General features: G+C 35.1%; 2 protein-coding genes across 7 annotated transcripts in view; one reads left to right on the forward strand and one right to left on the reverse strand.

Moving 5' to 3' along the window:
* Positions 1–395: 395 nt before the first annotated feature.
* On the reverse strand, positions 396–17,142 carry TUBE1 (tubulin epsilon 1). Of its 2 annotated transcripts, XM_004044547.5 has the most exons (12): positions 17,013–17,142; positions 16,836–16,909; positions 16,160–16,212; positions 13,790–13,847; positions 10,701–10,816; positions 9,247–9,368; positions 5,935–6,122; positions 5,550–5,725; positions 4,329–4,469; positions 2,377–2,517; positions 1,521–1,695; positions 396–1,189 (listed from the first exon to the last, which is right to left on the reverse strand). In XM_004044547.5, exons 1-12 carry the CDS (start codon positions 17,035–17,037, stop codon positions 1,031–1,033), a joined length of 1,428 nt encoding a protein of 475 aa, XP_004044595.4. In that variant the 5' UTR covers positions 17,038–17,142; the 3' UTR covers positions 396–1,030. The 2 variants fall into 2 exon arrangements, with proteins under 2 accessions (XP_004044595.4, XP_018885007.3); XM_019029462.4 differs by lacking the exons at positions 16,160–16,212; positions 16,836–16,909; positions 17,013–17,142 and adding an exon at positions 14,004–14,316.
* Positions 17,143–17,186: 44 nt separating this feature from the next.
* The window catches only part of FAM229B (family with sequence similarity 229 member B), a 79,750-nt gene continuing 75,719 nt past the window's right edge, over positions 17,187–21,217 (forward strand). For all 5 annotated transcript variants that reach the window (XR_010134340.1, XR_010134339.1, XR_008681060.2 and 2 more), the window contains exon 1: positions 17,187–17,323. The gene's annotated coding sequence lies outside the window, so the exon portion shown is untranslated. The remainder of the gene's footprint in view (positions 17,324–21,217) is intronic.

Here is a 21,217-nt window from a genome sequence, read left to right on the forward strand (position 1 = left end):
TTAAGCTGTAAATATATTTAGACTTTTCACTGCCTGATCCTGAATATCAGTTTCTTTTGGAAAGGAGAAAATGCAACTTTTCTGGCCACTGTTAACAACTGCAATCTAAAATTTTTTACATCAAATATTGTAAAAAGTTAAATTTCCAAGACAAAGACCAAGAACAGTATCATTACTTTGCAAAGGAAAGAAATATAAAGAATACAACTTAAAATTAACCTGTGGATCTGAAATATAAATTGTTATCAAAAATAAATTAACGTTAAGGCTAGAACTGAAGATTATAGTAACCGGAACAATTATAGCCATTTATTGCAAAGTTTGGAAGATATCAAGCTTAGTAACATTCTGTTCATTTGTATAAATGTCATGCAGAACAATAACAAGTAGCACTGTTGAAAAATATAGACATTTATTATAAAATCAATTGGTTTGATAAGAAAGCAATTATTTAAAAAGTTTAATACAAATACATGTTAAGTGTACAAATTAGGATTCTTTTGAGCAAACAAGTTGTTATCTAAAGAAGAAGCAAAACCTCCTTAACAGCTGTAATAAAACCTATGCCTGAAAAGTTAGTGGATATTACACGGAAATATTTATATTGTGTTCTTCTACTCCCAGTAACTACTTTTAAAGAATCAGGATAACTTAAATAGAATATCAAAATATAAATTATAAATAATTATAAAAATATATCTGTACAAGATTTTTATTGAAGACACATCAGTGCATAAATGCCTAAATATGAGGCTATAAATACAGCAAAATATTCAAGAACTATGTCATCTCAATTTTAGAAAAGGGAACTTTTCTGAAGAGAAATGTTTGAAGTTAAGGTACTAAGATTTCACTAATTTCACACATTGGTATTACCAACAAATTGCGATTAAACAGAAATCACTCTTTTAGACAAAAATATTTCCTGATAATATGAAAAAACTGGAGTTTCCAAATTACAAAAATGTTGAAACAGAAAGGTCAGAAAAAACAATGTGAAATTAAGAAAGTCTTTTTGAGGGTTTCTTTTTCACATAGCTATGCTTAGTCTGGGTAAATCCTGCACAGGCATGTTTTTTGTGGCATCCAGTTGGTCATATTCCTGTATGAGTGCTGATAAAGATGACACAGCTTCTGTGAAACAGCTTTCTTCCATCCCTTCAACTTGTAGATAGTGATGAAGGTGAGCCTATAAATTAAAAAATTAGGTAACGTTTACCATTTCAGGAACTTTAATACATAAGACTATCCTAAAAGGTAAATATTCCTTATTAAAATTAGAGTTCATTCAGCTCTACATTTGAAAGAGAACTTTTGTCAAATTGAATGAATCCTATAAACTCATGAATTTTCTCATTTAGAGTAAAAGTAGCATGAGTAAGCCTCTCCTCTTCAGTTATAATCAGTACAATGCACATAATAGAAAACATCACCCCTGATTTGTAATAGTGTAATTTTTAAGAATACATCTTAAATAGCCAAAATAAACACATACAGTTACAAAGCTGTACAATAATTACCTTTTTCTTGTAGAGCCTCATGAATCTCTCTTTCAGTTCCATGAAGGTGGGCTTCACACATGTGTTATTTGCTAAAGCTAATAACGAATGAGAATGGCCCACAGGAGGTACGGAACACAGGCTGGTCTTCCAGCCTTCTTGATTCCAGGAGACAAATTGTAGAGATGGTTTTAATCTGAGATTAAAAAAAAAAATCTCAGAAGGTAAGAACTAAGGTACTAAAAATGTCTGCCATATAATGGCAGCTCATATTAGTTAAACCAGAACATTATGGATGGTATTAATCTAATTGCTTAGTTTAGACGCTAAGTTATCTATTTTTTACCATTGGCAGTAACATGGTACAGTCTGACAGTGAACTAAGAGACATTTTGTAGGGGAACATTAAATTGGCTGTGTTGTGATTCAAGAAGCTAGAAACTCATTCCTTAAGAGTAGAAATCTAGGGATATAAAGAAATGAAGGTACTACCATTTTCCTTACTTTGTAATTCAACAGACTAGTTTTCTTACAAATAGAATGAAATAGTAACACAAAAATCAGAAGTAGTAGTAGTACTACTATAGTAGTACTGGTGGCAGTGGTAATAAAAATAGTATAGCCACAATTTTCTGAACACTTTCATAAAATAAAACATGTCATATATCATTTAATACTCCTAAATAAAAACCATGTACTATTATTATCCTTATTTTACACTTGAAGAGAACAAGGCACAAAGAGACTAAGTAGTTTGTTCACAGTCACACTTTAGTAAGTGGCATTGCTAGAATTTGAAGGGCGGCTGTTAACTAACTACTATGCCACACTGTCCCAAGCAGCACACACAAATTATCTTTAAAAATATAAACCAAACCTTTCAATATTTCTACGAAGATCTGAAATTTGTACATTTCCTCTAACCATGAGTGCACAGGCGAGGTAAAGACTGTGTTTGGGGTCTGCCCGAAGCAGCTGGTGATCTTTACTAAAGGCATCTGAAAACATCTGATCCAATCTGCAACAATGAAATTGTCACTGTTTATACAAAATATTACTTCTTTCTATGTATAACTATAAAATGAAGATAGTCCTCTATAAGTAAGAAACCACACTAAATATTACACTAACAAAATATTAGATTATATATATTCTAAAAATATTAAATAACTATACTTTTCTTGAAGCAATCTTAATGATATGAGAAGAGAAGAAATCATATAATATTTTCTTTTTCTGGGGGAAAAAGGCTTCTGCAGTATATGGGTGATTTCAGGTAGCTACAAAATGTTGACTGTAGCATTATGAACTCTATGTAGTACTGATTTTTGAAACTTGTATTATTATTACTTAGTTCAGTATACCTTATTTATTTCATAGTATCCAAACTACTAAAACTAATTAAAAGACTATAACATTAAGACTATTACTTTGTAAAGTATATTATGTCATAAATTTTGTTAACAGGAGGAAATTATCAAAGGACAATGTGAAGCTCTCCTATAAAAGATGAAACTCCATAGTAGTGCTCCTAAAAGTAGAGACTTTTAACCTAAGTCTTTTAACTGAAGGATAAAAGACAAAAGAAAATAAAGGTGACTGACAAAGTTTATATCTAACAATACACAGACTCCAATGCTAGGCTGATGCCAATGGACATTTAATAATCACCATGTTGCATACACTGTGTATGTTGCTTAGCTTGTTAAGGTCATCAGCATCCCATGCAGAAACGGAGTCCTATCTATTAGTTGGCAAAGTGGTCATTTGCTGTTGGCTTAGATGAAAACTTACCAATATCACTTGTGACATTCCTGAAGTATAGAATTATCTTGTCAAAACTTTAGTTATAAAAAAGAATCTTTAGTTTTCTTTAAAAACTTTTTAAAAATTATTTTCAATCTGTTTTAGAGACAGGGTCTGTCTTCCTTTGTTGCCCAGGCTGGAGTGCAGGATCAAAATCATAGCTCAATGCAGCCTCAAACTCCTGGGTTCAAGTGATCCTCCCACTTCAGTCTCCAGAGTAGCTGGGACTACAAGTGCAGACAGGGTCTCACACTATGTTGCCCCGGCTGGTCTTGAACTCCCGGGCTCAAGTGATCCTCCCATCTCATCCTTTCAAAGTGTTGGAATTACAGGTGTGAGCCACTGCACTCAGCCAATTTAGTTTTCCCTTTCTTATTTACATACTGTCTCCTTACAGAGTTTGGCAGGACCTTTTCCCTCAGTCAACTGTGAATGCCACTGTGAACTTTTCAAGCTCATCATCAGTATACATGCTAAGAGTATCTTTCAAAACTACATTTTTTGTTAAGTATACTGATGTAATCTTTATGCTTAACAATGACACACAGTTATAAAGCAAGGTGTTCTGGAAAACATACAGAGTTACATCTGAAATTCTTCTATGGTACTGGGCTGTGACAGTAGCTTTAAAACAAACTCTCATCTAATCTACCCAATAAGTATATGAGGTAGGTACCACTTCATTTTTACAGATGAGAAAAACTAAGAAAGTTTAAGTCACTTGCCCAAAGTCCTGTAGCTAGTGACAATTAGGATTCAAATGTGTTTGTCAGACTTCAAAGGACTTTTCATAAGCCTACAAATTTAATCATTAGATTTAGGTTCAAATAGTTTAATACTGGCATTTTTCAACAATTACTTCTAAATAAAGATGCATTCATCTAATGGAAAAATGGATGTCATCAACTCTCACAGATAAGATGATACAATTAAATAACCAGAGTTATTGCAAACGTTTTTCTCTTAAAAATGTTTTTTAAGTAATTTGAGGCCTCAAAAAATTGAAACAAAGTTACACCTTACCTTCTAGGAGGAATGTTAACATCTGTCAGTGTATACAGAGGTGTGAGGCTTGACACCAGATAATGAAGTTGAGGAAAAGGAACTAAATTCATGCTGATTTCATTAAGGTCCATATTAAGGGACCCTTCAAATCTTGCAGAGCTAAAAAGTTAACATTAAAATGAGAAAATTTTTAATTTTAAAATTATACACTTTAAATGTAGCTCGATTTATTCAGCAGATAGTTTCTTAAATTCTTTTGTACACTGTTCTTCAGTGCAGAACACATGCTTTTCTTCCATATTAGTGAAATTTAGTATCAGAACAATCATGTATAAAATAAAATATAACACACAACATCTAAATTTTTTTTTCTTTCTTTTTTTTTTTTTGAGACAGGGTCTCGCTCTGGTTGCCCAGGCTGGAGTGTAGTGGTGTGATCTCAGCTCACTGCAACTGCCGCCTCCCATCTCAGCCTCCTGAACAGCTGAGACTACAGTAGGCATACAACACCTTGCCTGGCTAATTTTTGTATTTTTTGTAGATATGGGATTTTACCATGTGCCCCAGGCTGATCTCCAGCTCCTGGGCTCAAGCAATCTACCTGCCTTGGCCTCCCAATGTGCTGAGATTTACAGGCATGAGCCACCATGGCTGGGCTTACAGTCATTCTTTCTGGATTATCTGAAGTGTAATCAATATACTATTATAGTTGCTCATTACACATATAAAAATATCCTATTTAAAACAAACTTTATATTTGAGTTAAACACATATGTCAGTAATTAGTAACTGTAGAAACAACTAAATTCCTCAAGAATCTGCTTAATATACTCTATAATCTAGAATATAATAATGTCAAAGCAATCTCTGATACCAAAAAGCCACAGAAATCTTTTGGACCAGTTAATGAGGAGGTACAGACTAGTTGGTTTAAATGATTAAGACACTCTACAGCTAAAAAATGTTTAATTTTGTCTATGTGTTTTACAAGTGTGTCAACCACAAAATCTTTCACATCATATGATATCTATTCATATTCCATGGAACATACTTGGGGAAATGCTGCTTTGGAGTCATAGAAGGTAAAATTCTGTGTGATCACTCCAAGAAAAGATAGAAGACAAAATAAAAACAGAAGCAGCTTCTACAATTTAGAATAACTAAAAAATGCTACTACAAAAATTCAAAATATCACTAAAAGCACAATAAAGTTTTTTGACTATCCCTGGATAGAATTACCTCGTTAGGTTGAGCAGCAAATTTGCCACAATGTTATTCATTGCATCAAAGGGCTTCTTATGCCGCTTTTTTAAAGCCCCAGAACTTGAAGTAACCAGACTCTTTGGCTTCACAGTTGTACCCAACTTTCCAGAATTCACCATGAGGTCGATTTTGCTAATGATGTCAAATAAAGACTTTTGAGGGAAAAACATTGGGAGAGAAGCTATTAAGAAGAGTGGATGTAGATGATATTCTACTAGGAAAGAGAAAGAAAAACAATTTAAACTGATTTTTTCTCTAAGAAGGCTGAAAAGTGAAGAGAATGTTTCATATAAACACATATACATAATACAGGACTGAATATATATAACATTTATTCATAAGTTCCAATGTCATTTCTTACTTGATTGTCAATGGGCAACACACAGTCTGCATGCTCATTAAGTTCCTTCATTGCCAAGATGCTATTATAAGGTGAGGTTATGACATCATCCTCACCAGAAGGATAAATGGAAGTCACAAATCTGTATACTTCTGGGAATTCGTCTTCAAGCACCTTTAAAAGAAATGTGCCAAGTCCAGATCCTGTTCCTGAGGATTAAAGTGTTTTTAAAAATTAGCATAAATTATTCAGAATATAATTGTGAAGAATTTGAAACTTTATTTTTTTTGAGACAGGGTCTTGCTCTGTCACCCAGGCTGGAGTGCAGCAGCATAATCAGCTCAATGCAGCCTTGACCTCCTAGGGTCAAATGATCCTCCTGCCTCAGCCTCCCAAGTATCTGGGACCGCAGGCATGAGCCACCACGCCTGGCGAACTTTTTAATTTGTGTAGAGATAGGGTCTACCTATGTTGCCCAGGCTGGTCTTGAACTCCTAGGTTCAAGCAAGCTTCTGCCTTGGCCTCCCAAAGTGCTGGAATTACAAGCATGAGCCACCACACCTGGTCAGAATTTATATTTGTAAAAATAATTTTCAGCTTATTTCTGTGATTATATATTAACTAATCTAATTTTGGATAAGGAAATGAAGGCAACATTCAGGAAATGAAGTCCTGAATTCCATCTCTGGTTCTGACAGTGAGTTTGGGAGGGCCGTCTATATCTCACTCCTTTTCATATTTAAGTTATACCTATATAATGCCACAAGAACCAACTGCACATGCACAAGTAAAAAATTCAGCTAAGACAGTGTTCAGTCTACATTTGATATTAAGCAACTTAAGAAAATTAACTTGACAGCTTTAGTGTAGTGTGTATATAATCTTGATGAAAAAAACTATCATGTCATCAAGCAACTTAAACAGAGTTAAAACTGTTTACAATTAAACATGCCTACCTCGAATTTCAAAAATTTTCAAATATGAAACACTACTTATTTAAAAGCAGAAATTCTAGGAATCTCATTAAAGATAACTTTCTGATACATCAAGTTACATTTACATAAATTCAGAAATTTTTCAGAACTTAAAACTGGAATCCTCTAATCCGATGTTTTTCAAACTGGGTTCTGAACTATTAGTAGGCTATGAAACTAATGAACAGATTAGTACTGTTTTCTTTTCTTAAATGAAACAGTAGAAAATAACATGTCAGATGTAGTATGAGTAAATAACATTTTCTTAATATATTTTTTCATGTGTGTATGCTGCATTGTGATATATAAAATGTATTTCATACTATTCTGGTTAAAAAAAACTTTAAACACCAATGTTCTAATCCATGCAGATAACTATTAAAAGGCTATGATGCTAAAAATACTAAGTCAAAGTGAGGGAGATTCTTGGGGTGATCTTTAATGAGAAGGACTTTCTAAGCATCATAAAAAAACCAGGGCCATTACAGAAGAGACAGTTTTGATTTCATTAAAAATAAACAAAACTTCTATATATACTTAAAAAACCCATAAAAAAAATAACAAGACAAACTTACAAAAAAACCCTTCAATACATATGATGGGGAGGACTAAGTTTCTCTAAGAAAGAGTTCCCACAAATCAACAACAAAAAATACGAATAACGCCACCACAAAATGGGCAAAGGATAGAAACATTTAACTCATAATAAAAGAAATACAAATTGCAAATAGAAGTAAAGATGCTCAACCTTTCTTCTAATTAAGGAAATACAAATTAAAACTAAATACAATTTTGAATATAATAGATTTATGTCTCATGATACTCAGTATTGGTGCTAGTGTAGGGAAATAGAAACTCATACACATTGTTGCCAGTAAGAAGCACTGGTGCAATATTGTAGGAAGGTATATAGGCAATATCAGCCACAATTTAAAATGTACATATGCTTTGGTCCTATCTTTCTCTTAGGAATACTGTCTAAAGCTATAGTGGCACAAATGCAGAAGTATTTGTCCCAGACTTTCACTGATGATTGGATGTAAAAACTAAACACCATAAACACTTAATACCCATCAATAACAAACTCACTTTAAACTGTATAATTGATTCTATGACAGACAGCGGATATGGAAAGATGTCTGAGAAAGAGATAAAGTGGAAAAGTTACAGTATAGTATATATTGGATAATCTTGTTTATGTACAAATATACATACATGCTTTGATAGGCATAGAATATATCTGAAAGAACAGACATAAAAAGACCCTGCAAACCTGATCATCTGTAAGGACAGGGATTAGGCATTAGATGTGGGGAAAAAAGAACTTTACTTTTAACCTTTAGTATTAATATTTATTTTTGCTATTTTAAGTGAATTGTAAGTATGTTCTTCTGAGATGTTGGGTAATAAAGGTATTTTTTAAAAAGGTATAACGAACTATAAATCAAATAAAAAGCTAGCTCAAATTTGCAGGTTAATTATACTAGTACAGAAACAAATTTGTTTCTTAACCGATGATTATGAGGGTCTTTTAAAGATATGGTTACACAGCAATTTTAACTTTTAATCTTAAAATGCTATGTCAATGAATAATATGTATAAAAATCAACTGTACATACATCTAACCTGCTGAATATAAAATCTTAATCTCAGGTTGGAGGAAAAAAGTGTGACCATTTCGTTCTTTTAAAATTTGCTAAGCGTATTTAAAAATCAGCAAGTTACATTCTGTTTCTATTTTTACAGAACAGGGGAGCAAAATACTTCAGTTCTAAGGTATAGACTTCCCTGGGGGAAGAAAGCAATGACAATCATTTATTTTTACTTCAAGTTGATTAATTGCCATGTAATAAATGATCTAAAGGAATTGACTAAACTAGTTTCCTTTTTTTTCTCTTTTCGGAGACAAGAAAGGTTTGAAGATGGTTAAAGAAAGGGTATTGATATCCTTTGGCAAGCACACATCATGAACACGTCAAAAATGCTTCAGTCTAGGAAACAGGACTGTACAGGCAAACTCTAAGGAGAAAGTCAGCATTTCTCAAAAGCTCATACATCCTGAAAAGTATCTGAATGTTCTGTAAAAGAAACTAAAGGTACAAGAAAAAATTTTTCCAGTATAGTTCTGTTGACTCTTAAGAGGGCTTACATTAAAAAAAAAAAAAAAGAAAAAGAAAATAGTGACATAATTCCACAAAATTTTAAGATAAAAAGGTGTATGTTTATATACTCAAACTACACACCCTCCGAATAGTTCTATCTTTATCAAGCACAGGTCTAAAAACAAGACTTACGTTTGCAAAATGAATTCCCACTTATACTTTAACACTGTTACAGGCAAATGAGTGAAAAATTTTACCTCCTCCCATGGAATGTATTATAAAGAAACACTGCAAGCAATCACAGTGCTCTGCCGACTTTCTGAATTTCTCTAAAATCTGGTCTTGGTAAAGACTGCCGAAAACTTTGTGACCCACGGCCCTGAAAATTAGAATATGGATTTTAAAAATTCCTTGCATTTATTTTTTTATTTGATTAGTTCTAATCTAAATAAAAGGATTTTAAACAAATTTGAAAAGTATTTTTATTGAGCTAAGTCTATTCTTGTTTCATGTAAATAAATCATACAATATCCTGAAGATACTAGATAGAAAACTTAACAAATATTCAGTATCTATAATCCTCAAATATCTGGATAAGTAAGCTCATTAGTAGTGAATATTAAACGATGATTTTCTAAATTTATCTTAACCTTCTCTTAAGGTACAATTTCAACAAAACAAGATTGCAGTTACATAATTTTTTCTTCTCTCCATTTAAGGCAAACTCTGAATTGTAGTGGATTTTACATACTAAAAAGTAAAATGTGGTAAACTACAGAGACACTGAAAATTAAAAATTTAAACAAACCTATTCTGGTTTCATATATGAGAAAAAAAAGGTCACATCATGTTATTAGATGAAATGGCACATGGTAGAAATTGATATTCATGCAGCTCTGCAAGTCTTTTTAAGTTGTCCAAATTTGCAAATATCACTATGATGAATTAAAACAAAAGATTTTCCCATAATATGCATTTCAGGTATAACCCAAAAGTTACATAATAAGTTATACAACAATTAGTGAAAATGCAGTTAGGTGGTCAGATGGGCTCACTTACTAAGTGACTGGTTCTCTGGGAACACAAGATTCAAATTTATGCTTTAGTAAAATTACACATTATTCCGCATTATGAACCTGAGGGACTGGCTGCAAATAGTGAAAATAATGAATATGAGAGATGTGCAAATAACAAGGAGCTAATTTCTAAAAAACAGCAACAGTCTCAATGTGAATTCTTAAGTAATCACTGTTGAAGCTTTTTTCACAGTAAAGAGAAGAGACCATTATATGCTCAAGGGCCTAAACAGCCTTAGGCTCAGCTTGAATGCTAGGATACTGGTCTGGCTTGCATCTCTATCAGTTGCATTACATCTGACCAATTGGACAACTTGAGAGTGAGTCAAATAACATAGATAACAGTTAATGGAAGTACTTAAAACATTTGTCATTATTTAATGTTCTTCAAGAATTTATGAAACGGAATTTAGCAAATTAATTTTTCATAATTCTTCTTTTTCTTTAAAAAAGTTAGAAGGAACTAGGAGTAAATACAGGTGGCTTCCAAGCCACTATTTATTAAGGTGGTGGGCTGAAAGGCCTAGCATTATGTGGCAAATTACATCCTGTTTCGTATCAGCAGAATCTCACAATGAAGAAAGATTGCTCATTTTTTTCAGAAGATATTCAATTTTTACGCTGTGTATTCTCACCAATTATTTCCTGAGCCAGAAATATCAGTGATGAGCTGTTTCGTATCAAATACATCTCTCAGTGGTCCCTGCAGAATTTCATTCACTACCCCTTCTTCCATATCAATCAAGACAGCCTGAGAAAGAAAAATAAAATATAATTAATGTATTTTCCTTTAGAGTTATTCACTCTGTAAATGAAAAGAATTTATGTGCTGAATATTGTACTGTTCTCTTTATAGTTTAAGCTTAATTAAAATCTTTATGTAGAATCTGTTGTAAAAATTAAAAAAGAATTTCACTCTGTTTGAAAGGTGGAATCCAATTAAAAAATAGAGTCTAAATTCTTTTATCCTACTCCAAAATGCCTAGTTGGGGAAAAAAAGCCCAAGAATAATCCCCTCAACTGAATTTCTAACAAGGTCTCAGAAATGTAGAAGGTATCCTTAACCAGAACAAGTTCTCAATACAGGATGCATGAATGTACTTGCATACTAGGAACAATCATGCTGCTCTTTATGAACCACAGCTCAAAACTGTCCAATTCAAATGAGTAAATTTACCATTATGTGCAAAGGCACTGGATAGATGTAAAAAATGACAACATGGTCCCTTCCCCCAAGTAATTCACAATCTAATTCATTACTACAAACTTTAGCTGACATGACAGAAAATCTACACTCCTAAGAAGAAATGAGAATATAAAACACAAAATTAATTATGGAAAAAAAAACAGAAAAAAAAAAAGATGAAGGCCATCTAGTAAAACGTAAAGCAGGGATAGCTTGGCAGTAGGATTACATGTCCCGTCCTCCCACTTCCCTGTACTTTCCATATATTCTACAGCGAGGAAGAAGAGTGAAAAAGTAAACTAAGTAGAGTTAAATAAAAAAAGCAAAGCTGAAACAAATTCTTAGGGTACACTAAACAATGATTTGTTAACTCTGATTCAGTGTCACAGAGGAAGTGCTCGGTTTATGGCTTTCAGTTCTGTTACCATATAACATTAAGCAGTGAGTTTAATCATGTGTGTAATTAACCATGCTACTACTTCAAGATATTACAATTAAAATAATACAGCAGTATATCATAAAGACTATAAAACTATGTTTTACAAATGTGCTCCTTTATATAGAGCAATCATATATACACTTTGTACATACAGAGGACTGTATAGGATTATGTTTGGCAATGTTAGGTATTTTCAAGCATATTTCTGACAATATGCAATTTTGACCTCAAATGCTGACTTTAATACCTAAACAAACCAAAGAGAGACTTCACTGTATGGGCAAATTTTAGTACTACAAGTTGTGAGATTATAAAAGAAAAAACAAATTGGATTATACTGGCCTTGTTCCAAAATAGATTTATTGAGGTATGTGGAAGATTAAACATACATAAATCATACCCTCAATTACTCTGCTATCTGGCAAGGGAAGCAATATGCAAATACAAACTGATACTCAGGTACCTCCTGAAATTAGTTTTGATAGAATCATCACTGTCCTAGTCACTTAACATTAAAATCCTGACATATAACTCTTCCAGACCTTCCTTAGTTACATCAGGCCCTTGTTTTTCCTTTGGAAATTAACTAAACTTTGGGAGAGTATTTTGGGTTCTTCACTTAGGCATCCAAGGTCTGGAGTCACAACTGTTCCAGGATTTGATGTTTGTACTTCCTTTCAGAGCCACCTGGCTTTACAATTGTAACAGGATTTATAAAATTCTGAGTATTTATTAACCTAAACTGAACACAGTGGAGGGACCCAAGCACCAAGTTATCTTGTGAAGCCTGGACTCTTCAGTGATCACAACCACATAATACCAAGAGCTCTTAAGGAGAAAATGGAAGAGTACCTTCTCGGAAAAAAAGTCAAAGGCTACAAAAACACGCTGATTTATTTTTTCCTAATAGTGTTTCCTTCACCTCTCAATCTGCTTACTGATATGGTTGTAGGAAAAAGATTCAACTGGGAGTAGTCTAGGAAATGTCAAAGTCTCTTTTTCTCTAAGATTTGGATTGGGATACCTGCTCTCTCTACATCACAAAGCATACTGTGTTAGTCAATTATTGTAACAGCCTGCAAGCACATGATCTCTGCCCTAAATTTTGTTTTCCAAGGACATCGGAGATTGCAGATACTAGATGATTCCTAGATGTCACAAAACTATTGCTCACCAGTCTTTAAGCTACTACACCAGGTCTGATCCTTGGCATCTCAATTCCTTCCATAACATTTTTTTTTTTTTTTGAGACGGAGTCCCGCTGTCGCCCAGGTTGGATGCAGTGGCGCGATCTCGGCTCACTGCAGGCTCCGCCCCCCCCGGGGTTCATGCCATTCTCCTGCCTCAGCCTCCCGAGCAGCTGGGACTACAGGCGCCCGCCACCTCGCCCGGCTAATTTTTTGTATTTTTAGTAGAGACGGGGTTTCACCGTGTTAGCCAGGATGGTCTTGATCTCCTGACCTCGTAATCTGCCCGCCTCGGCCTCCCAAAGTGCTGGGATTACAGGCGTGAGCCACCGCACCCAGCACCTTCCATAACATTTAAACTTTCTTTTCTGTTATAGTCAAAGATCACTGATCAAAAATCAGAAAAAGTAGTTCGTTACAGACAATCACAGAAATATTGTTGGAATGATTAAGACTGTAAATAAGACTGTAAATATGGGCTAAGAACCTGAAGTACTTGGTTCAGGAGAACTTATATGGTGAATGGTTTTTATTCACTACAATGTGGCTGGTTCCATGTTTTTTATTGGTAGTAACCTTGATGCAAATAAATCTTCCAGTATCTTTAAATAAAACATTAAACTGTACTAGTACGTATTTCAGGTCCTTAAGAGTTAAGAATGCTCCTTTTGTTATCATTTATCTAGACACTATTTCTCCTGAAAACAGGCTAACTACAGTGTTTTAAAGTATGGGCTTTTCCCCCTAATGTGTTAGGTGGACACAAATGTCTGCTTAGTTATATTTATATTAAATGTGGCTTAGTAATTTTTTTCTACTTTGAAAAGTTTAAAGTTTTATTCTCATGATAGTTACTGAAATAGTTATTTAAAAAATACATGTAATATAAGAATCCAAGCATATGTATCTTACTCGTGCTTTTAAAGAACATATTTTTCCCTTGGAAATACTTCCACCATCACCAACCACTCTGAAAGATAAAAAAATGAGAAATGGTCATAAGATCTTCCATGGCTAATAGCACTATCAGGTGATAAAGTTAACTTCCATTTATATAATAAGACTGCTTATAGGCCAGGTAAGGCAGACACAACAGCTATTCCTAATCTCTTTCTTCCTTGCTTACCTCCCATTAGGCTGAAAAAGTGAGGTACTTAGTTTCCTGGCTTTCTTTGTAGTTAGGGCTGGCCATGTAATCCAGTTCTAGCCAATGAGATAAAGGAGAAGTATTCTGGGAAGCTTTTAAAGAAGGACCAGATGCAGTTGGTGCCTATCTTCTTCCTTTTTCCTGCCTCAAACATGAATATGGATGTGATTCCTGGAGCAGACTGCCATTTTATAGTCATGAAGTAATAATACAAGTACAAAAAGCCAACACACTTATGGACAGTGGAACATATATAGTATTAGATCTTTGAGGCATTCCTTTAAACCTAGAAAGTCTGATTTCCAGATTTGTGAGATAAATGAATACCTTTACTGCTTCAGCCACCATTAATGTAGTTTTCTATTGCAGTTAACACCCATCAACTGATATAACTGGTATTTACCACTGAATATCTAAGGTTGTTCTCAGAATTTCACGTTGGAAATAAGTTGCCAAAGTACTGAAATCTAACGCAGTATATGGGTCAGTAAAGACAGTTCACAAGACAGAATATATGAAGGGCAGCCAATCGTCAGGCCAAATTCAACTAGCTGCCTGTTTTCCCAAATAAAGTTTTATTCAAATGTGGACACACCCATTCCTTTATGTATTACCTATGCCCACAATCATGCTACAGATCAAGTAGTGGTGCAAAAGACTTTATGGTTCACAAAACCTAAAATATTTACTGCCTGGTCCTTTACAGAAAATATATGCAAGCCAACCCATGCTGTAGGTAAATTCCTATCATGCTACTCAAAAGGTATAAAAATTTGATAAGAATAGTACACAAAGATATGGTTTTACTTTGAAAAATATTTTTTGTACTAAGCTGTGGAACAGATGCTGCATGTGTTGATAGTACACAGAAAGAAGTGCAAGATGCCACAACCCTGCTTGCCAAACTTACCGGGAAAATAATAGTGCTCTCAGGTTAAAGTATAAAACACACAGAGTAGATGAGAGTGTAGTTATGAAGAGTCACCTTATGAAGAAAGAAAAGCTCCCAGGCTGAGTCTCAACTATGTAATACTCAATGTAAGCGTTGGGTAACAAGAAGTAAAGAGGTGGGTGTAGGAACTTAGCAAGAGAAGCGCCTGAAAGGAAGTATTGCAGAAGCAAATTTGAGTCTCCTAAGAGAATTTAGAGGTGAGGATATTGTGGCCTACAAGTAAGAGGGAATCTATAGTCTATATGACAGATATCTCCATAAAATAAAGATAAATGATACCAGCCATTAAAGTAACTAACTTCCTTTGGTCTGATTCCATGGTTACCAAGCAACCTTCAGATTATTACACAGCTTTTCAGTTAGATTTCCTACAAAAGATAAAGTAATGTGCCTATGAAAATGAGAATTTGGTCTTTGGTTAACCTGGCTGTACTGGAGAGCACTGAACCCATCTCGAGATGCCAATGACACTTCTGAGTTTGCAAGCCAGTGCCCTAGATAGACTCTGGAATTCACCCAGGAAGCGCGGACTAATCAGCTTTCTCTGAAGATAACTGCTCACACACCCAGCCAACTATTTTAAACTAGAACTGATGTTCCTATTGGATGAAAGCCTGACACGAAGTATGTATTTTTCAGTTTAAGCACAGGACAGTTAGTTTTATGAAGTATTTTGAAAACGCATGGACTTAATGATTTAATATTAAAAGCTTATGGAGATATCCTGAACGGCAACTTAAATTACTCTTCCAGATAAAACATATATGGTACTTACATATACTCTTTATTAAATAAACAAAAACAATCCAACAACTGCTTGTCACCTTTTTAAGTATATCTTTATACTTACAGCATATATGTAAACAATATATTTTTCTTTCAAAAGTTAGTTATTACAGGATGCATTAACAAGATGCCCTCTGGGAAAATTTCAGCTTTCTTTTAATGAAACTTATTTCAAGGTTAAGTTAAAAGAAGTCACACTAAAGGGAAATCTGTTGTCTTGTTCGGCAAAATGATATGAGAATATTAATAATCTAATAGAATAAATATGCTTTCAATAATGAAACAAAAAAACACAACTTCGCAGCTACTGGCTATTTTTATTGTCCTTTGAAGAATTCTCTCCCAAGCTACTGAAACTTAAAGTATCACACTGTGACAGACTTTAATCCCATCTTACCTGGTGTCCACATTTCTAAAGAAGCTGCTTATTGCCTCATCATAAATTCCTTTCTAAAAAGAAAAACATATGTTAATAGCATTTAGGTTTTGCTTCTCGCCCAAATCAAGTTCTTTCAATTTTAATTACATAATACTGTAATGGCTAGGATGAGACTCTGATAAGAAAAAGCAAGTATCACAAAATGCGGAGCCTGACTCTTCCCAATCTCCTTAGAAGAGTAAATGCCAGATCTACACATAAAGTTCAGCCGGGGGTGCTAAAGAAAGGATTTCACCCATAGGACTGTAGGACAGGTCCATCAAATGAGCGTTCTCTGGATTCTTGGTAATCTTTTTAAAAGCTGACTGGTTAAATTAAGGAATACAATAACCACACGTGTTATCTATTTTACAAAGTACTTTCCCATATACAAATCTCACTGTTCTGCACACGAACACCAATAAAGCGGAGACCCTGAGAATCAGGAAAAATGTTAAGACTAAGGTCGCTGGCCAGTGTTCTTTTAGTTTAGTGTGTGTCTGACAGCAACATGTTTAAAAACCAGTACGTTCTTTACTGGGAAGATCCCATGCATCTTAAACGGGTCAGATGAAAGCTCAAGTCGATTATTTCCTGCGTATGGGCTGGAAGACCTAGCTGACAGGCGAGGGGGCTCGCGGCGGCGGGCGGGTACCTGGTTGACCGCGGCGTGCTCCCTTAGTGCCAGGTCCCAGAAGCAGCAGCCGATCTGGTTTCCGCACTGGCCGACTGCGACCGGAGGAGAGGAAGGAAAGAGAATAGGACATTAGGCAGGAAATATGGCCGCTGGATTCCGCGGCGACCAGGTCTCTACCCGCCCGGCGTAGCTCACCCTGTACGACCACCGACTGGGTCATGGTGGTGCGCCGCCGGCTCCGGGAGCTTGCTAGCCCGCGGCCGCTTCTGCATTCCCCCAGCAACGGCGCTCTGCTAGAGAGCTGCCGTAAGTCACGCTACTGCCGCAAGCCTCTGCCGTCGCTAAGCACGTCTGTAGGTTCAGGCTAAGGTTTTCCGTCAGAAGGCCGCGCAAGTGCACTTGCGTGTCTCCGTTACCGTAGCGACTGGGCTTCTGGACTGCATATCCTAGCTGCCTTGTCAACATCTTCGAGCATCGGCAGCTCCGGAGGCCGGGGTAACTGGCAGGTAACTAGGCTTTGGAGTGGTATTTTTAAATATGTGTCGTTAAGGTGTTCGTGGGCTATCAGAGGTTTAATTTTTGTTCACAGCCTCAACACCCGGGGCGGTGGATCAGTCCGTTTATTCAGATTCCACGGGACGCTGCGTTGGCATCTCTGTCCAACAAGCCCTTTATTCTAATAGAAAATGAACAATGGCGTTGAGCAAAGAGAAACCCCAGAGAAATAGATATGTCAGGGCACAATTGAAACTAGATGATTATACGCTTTGACAAAAATGGCAAAGCTAAGGTCACAGACCCAACCAGTATTTGTTGAACGCTGTATACTCCCCAAATTAACTTGTAGGCTCGCTGGGAAGATTAGAAAGAAATTAAGGCATAGATCCAGTTCCAAGAAGCTTACAATCTAATTGAAGACATACACGCGAAATACTCAAAGAATTGTGTGGCGTTGACTATAAGTGCAATAGGATTCAGTGGTAGAGGATGTAGATGAGTATGTAGAAGTCTGATAGAAGACACGAGATTAACACTAGGCATTTAGATGGGTATTTAGATGGGATAGGCAGGAGAAGATTAAAAAGTTAGGCATTATGACAATTACCAACTCCTTAAAATTGTCAAACATTAAAATATGTAAACTTCTATTGATCAAATTAGACCAGATTTTAATTAAGAACTCAAGTACTTCTTTAATGAAATTAATATTTTCCACAAAAATTCTGAAGAACTACGAAACTCTAAGAAGTCTTCTTTGTTTAGTAAAAAGTTATATGGTATGTGCTATGAATATGTGCTAATATGAACTGTAATATTCAGTGGATTAGAACACTTTATTGTCCCACGAAGACACGTAGTAGTTACTATTAATTTCTCTGGTAGCCGGTAGGTTTAAAGTTGCAATGGATTTTATATCTTTTGGTAATAGGCAGCTTTTGGTCAGTAAATTTTTGTAGGCTGGATTTATTCTTAACTTCTTACTGAGTATGGGGTCAGTGGTAGAGGTAAAGTTGGGCATTTTAGGTCTTGATGCTAAAGTCCCAACGTCTGGGGCTTCCAAAATTTGCAAGTCTTGGTCCAGTTTGTAGGCAGTGATGTGAATAGGTCTGTATCAGTGTGTTATCAGTGCTAGGTGAGATGATACACTGGCCTTTGCAGAGCCCTACCCTTCATGCAGTCCTAGTCATTATTCCCCACACAGGAAAGAAAAGTCCTAACACATCTTATTAATAACTTCAGTCTCTAGAGAATCAGACTGAGAGACAGTTCTGCTTAAGAGCCAAGCAAGGTAGAGCCTCACATGCCAGCCACTCCAAAACTTCCGTATATGCAAACCCAGGTTAGCCAAGTTGAGATCGGTTGAACTGCAGCGGGCTATTCAGAATATTATAAGCAAGAGAAATGTTTTTGGTTGAAGTTACTGAAATTTTGGGGTGCAGTTTTATTGTAGTGATAGCTGACCAACATACAGAGCAAATAGAGTGAACAGAATTCCACATGCTGAAAATGAAAAAGAAAAAAATTATTGGGAATCCTATGGACTCCTAAAATTGAAGGAAGGAAGACAAGGATGGAAGGGAGAGAGGGAGGGAAGGGGGAGAGGAAGGAAGGAACGATGTAAAAAGATGGATAAAGTACAAGACCTTGGGGTAAAACCTAGCCTAAGAGGGGAGAAAAGAAAATTCATCATATCTACTTTGTGCTGAAGAAGAACTTAAGAATATGAATGCAATAAAACAGGAACTTAAAGACAAGATACTAAAATAATAAGACTCAAGCTCTATGAGGGCTGAGTCTTGTTGTTTTATCCACTGCTAGGGATAGTACCTTGCATATAGTAGATAGTAAATAAATATTTGATGAATAAATGAAATAAAATGGAGATAAAAGAACTAAGGAAATTAACTGAAGACAACAACATCCACCTTAAAGGACTTAAAGAAATAATTTTTAAAAGCATTTAAGAAGCAGACTAGAGAGATGCACATCAAATTATAATGTAGAGGAAAGTCTTAAAATAATAACAATACTAGGCAAAACCCAGAGATATGAAAGTTATTAAAAATAATATGTATGAAGGAGACAAAGATGGCTCAACATAAGATTAACATGTGCCCACAGCAAATGGAGGAAAAAATGTACTTGATAAAAAAAAGGAAGAAAAATACATAGATTAAAAGGATACACGCTATGTTCTATAGGACAATTTATAGAAAAATCAACACCAAGACATGCAGCCTCATTAAGTCATTCAACTTTTCAGAATAAAGAAAGAATTTTTTAGGTACCTAGGCATGAAATGAACAGGGGAGTGGGATGAAGAAAAAACAATTAATTAGAGTACTTTAGACTCATCTATATAGCACATTCAGTACTGGAAGGCATTGAAAACATGCTGCAAAGTTCTGAAGGGGAGTAAAATGTTTTAGAAGAAAATTATTCTATAGCTTTTGTAAGTTGTCATTAAAATATAATTCAGAGTTGTGGGTGGTCTATCTGTTTTTATTCTTGCTTGCACATTGCCATTTCTGAGCTCATCTCTTTCTCATATAACTTGACAAACAGTAGCAACTGACATGTTTTTGTTTTCCAGCCTCATCTCCCAACATTTAAATTCATTAGTTAAATCACATGCCTTCTAGGTTATCACAGAGTTTTCCAAAGGTTTTTCCCAATAGGTTTGTTCCTGGGTGACACAGATCACTATCCTTTTAGCTTTCCACAACAGTTTCCTTGTTAATTGCTGCTTGACCACTTAGGTATGGTGACTTATATTTTAGATTTTTGTTATAGCGACACCTAATTCTGGACCAAAGTCTGTATACATCAGCATAAACTTTGTTGTGCTGTGGTAACAATCAACCCCAAAATCTCAGTGGTGTAAAACAACAATTTTTTTTTTGTACATGATACATGTCCATTGAGGGGTGTCTGGGGGCTATGCTTTATGTTATCCCCCTTCTGGCACTCAGGCTGATGATCTGCCATTATTTGGTCCATTTTTGATTTGTTTGATTTTAAATTGATTAATTATTGTGTATATTAATGGGGTACAGTTGAGTTTTTGATAAATATTTACATTGTGGAATGATTAAATCAATCTGATTAACATATCCATCATTTCACATACTCAGAATTTTTTTGTGATGAGAACATTTAAAATCTGCTCTTTTAGCAGTTCTGAAATATATATTATTAATAACTAGTCACCATGCTATGTAATAGATCTATAAAACTTATTCCTCCTAACTGAAACTTATTGTATCCTTTGGACATCTTTCTGCTCTCTATCCCTGTCCCACCCTCCAGCTTTGCTACCCTCTGGTAACCACCATTCTACTCTCTACTTTTATGAGCTTGACTTTTTTAGATTCCACATATAAGTGAGATCATGCAGTGTTTCTCTTTCTGTGGCTGGCTAATATCACTTAGCGTAATGTCCTCCAGGTTTATCCATGTTGTCACAAATGACGGCATTTTCTTCTTTTTTAAGGCTGAATAGTATTCCATTGCGTATATATACCACATTTTCTTTATCTGTTTCTTTATTTGTTTATCTGTTGATGGATAGTTAGGTTGCTTCCATATCTTAGCTATCGTGGATAATGCTGCAGTAAACATGGGAGTGCAGATATCTTTTTGACATACTTGTTTCAGTTCCTTTGGATATATATCCAGAAGTGGGATTGCTGGATCATATGGTGATTCCATTTTTGATTGAGGAATCCATACTGTTTTCCATAATGGCTGTATTAATTTAATTTCCACCACCAGTGTTAAAAAGGCTCTTTTCTCCACATCCTAGCCAACATTTATCTTTTATCTTTTTGATAGCTGCCATTCTAAAAGGTGTGAGGTGATAAATATCATTATGTTTTTAAATTTTCATTTCCCTAATG

This window comes from Gorilla gorilla, chromosome 5 (assembly GCF_029281585.2).
Source record: "Gorilla gorilla gorilla isolate KB3781 chromosome 5, NHGRI_mGorGor1-v2.1_pri, whole genome shotgun sequence".
Classification (NCBI taxonomy): Eukaryota; Metazoa; Chordata; class Mammalia; order Primates; family Hominidae; genus Gorilla; species Gorilla gorilla.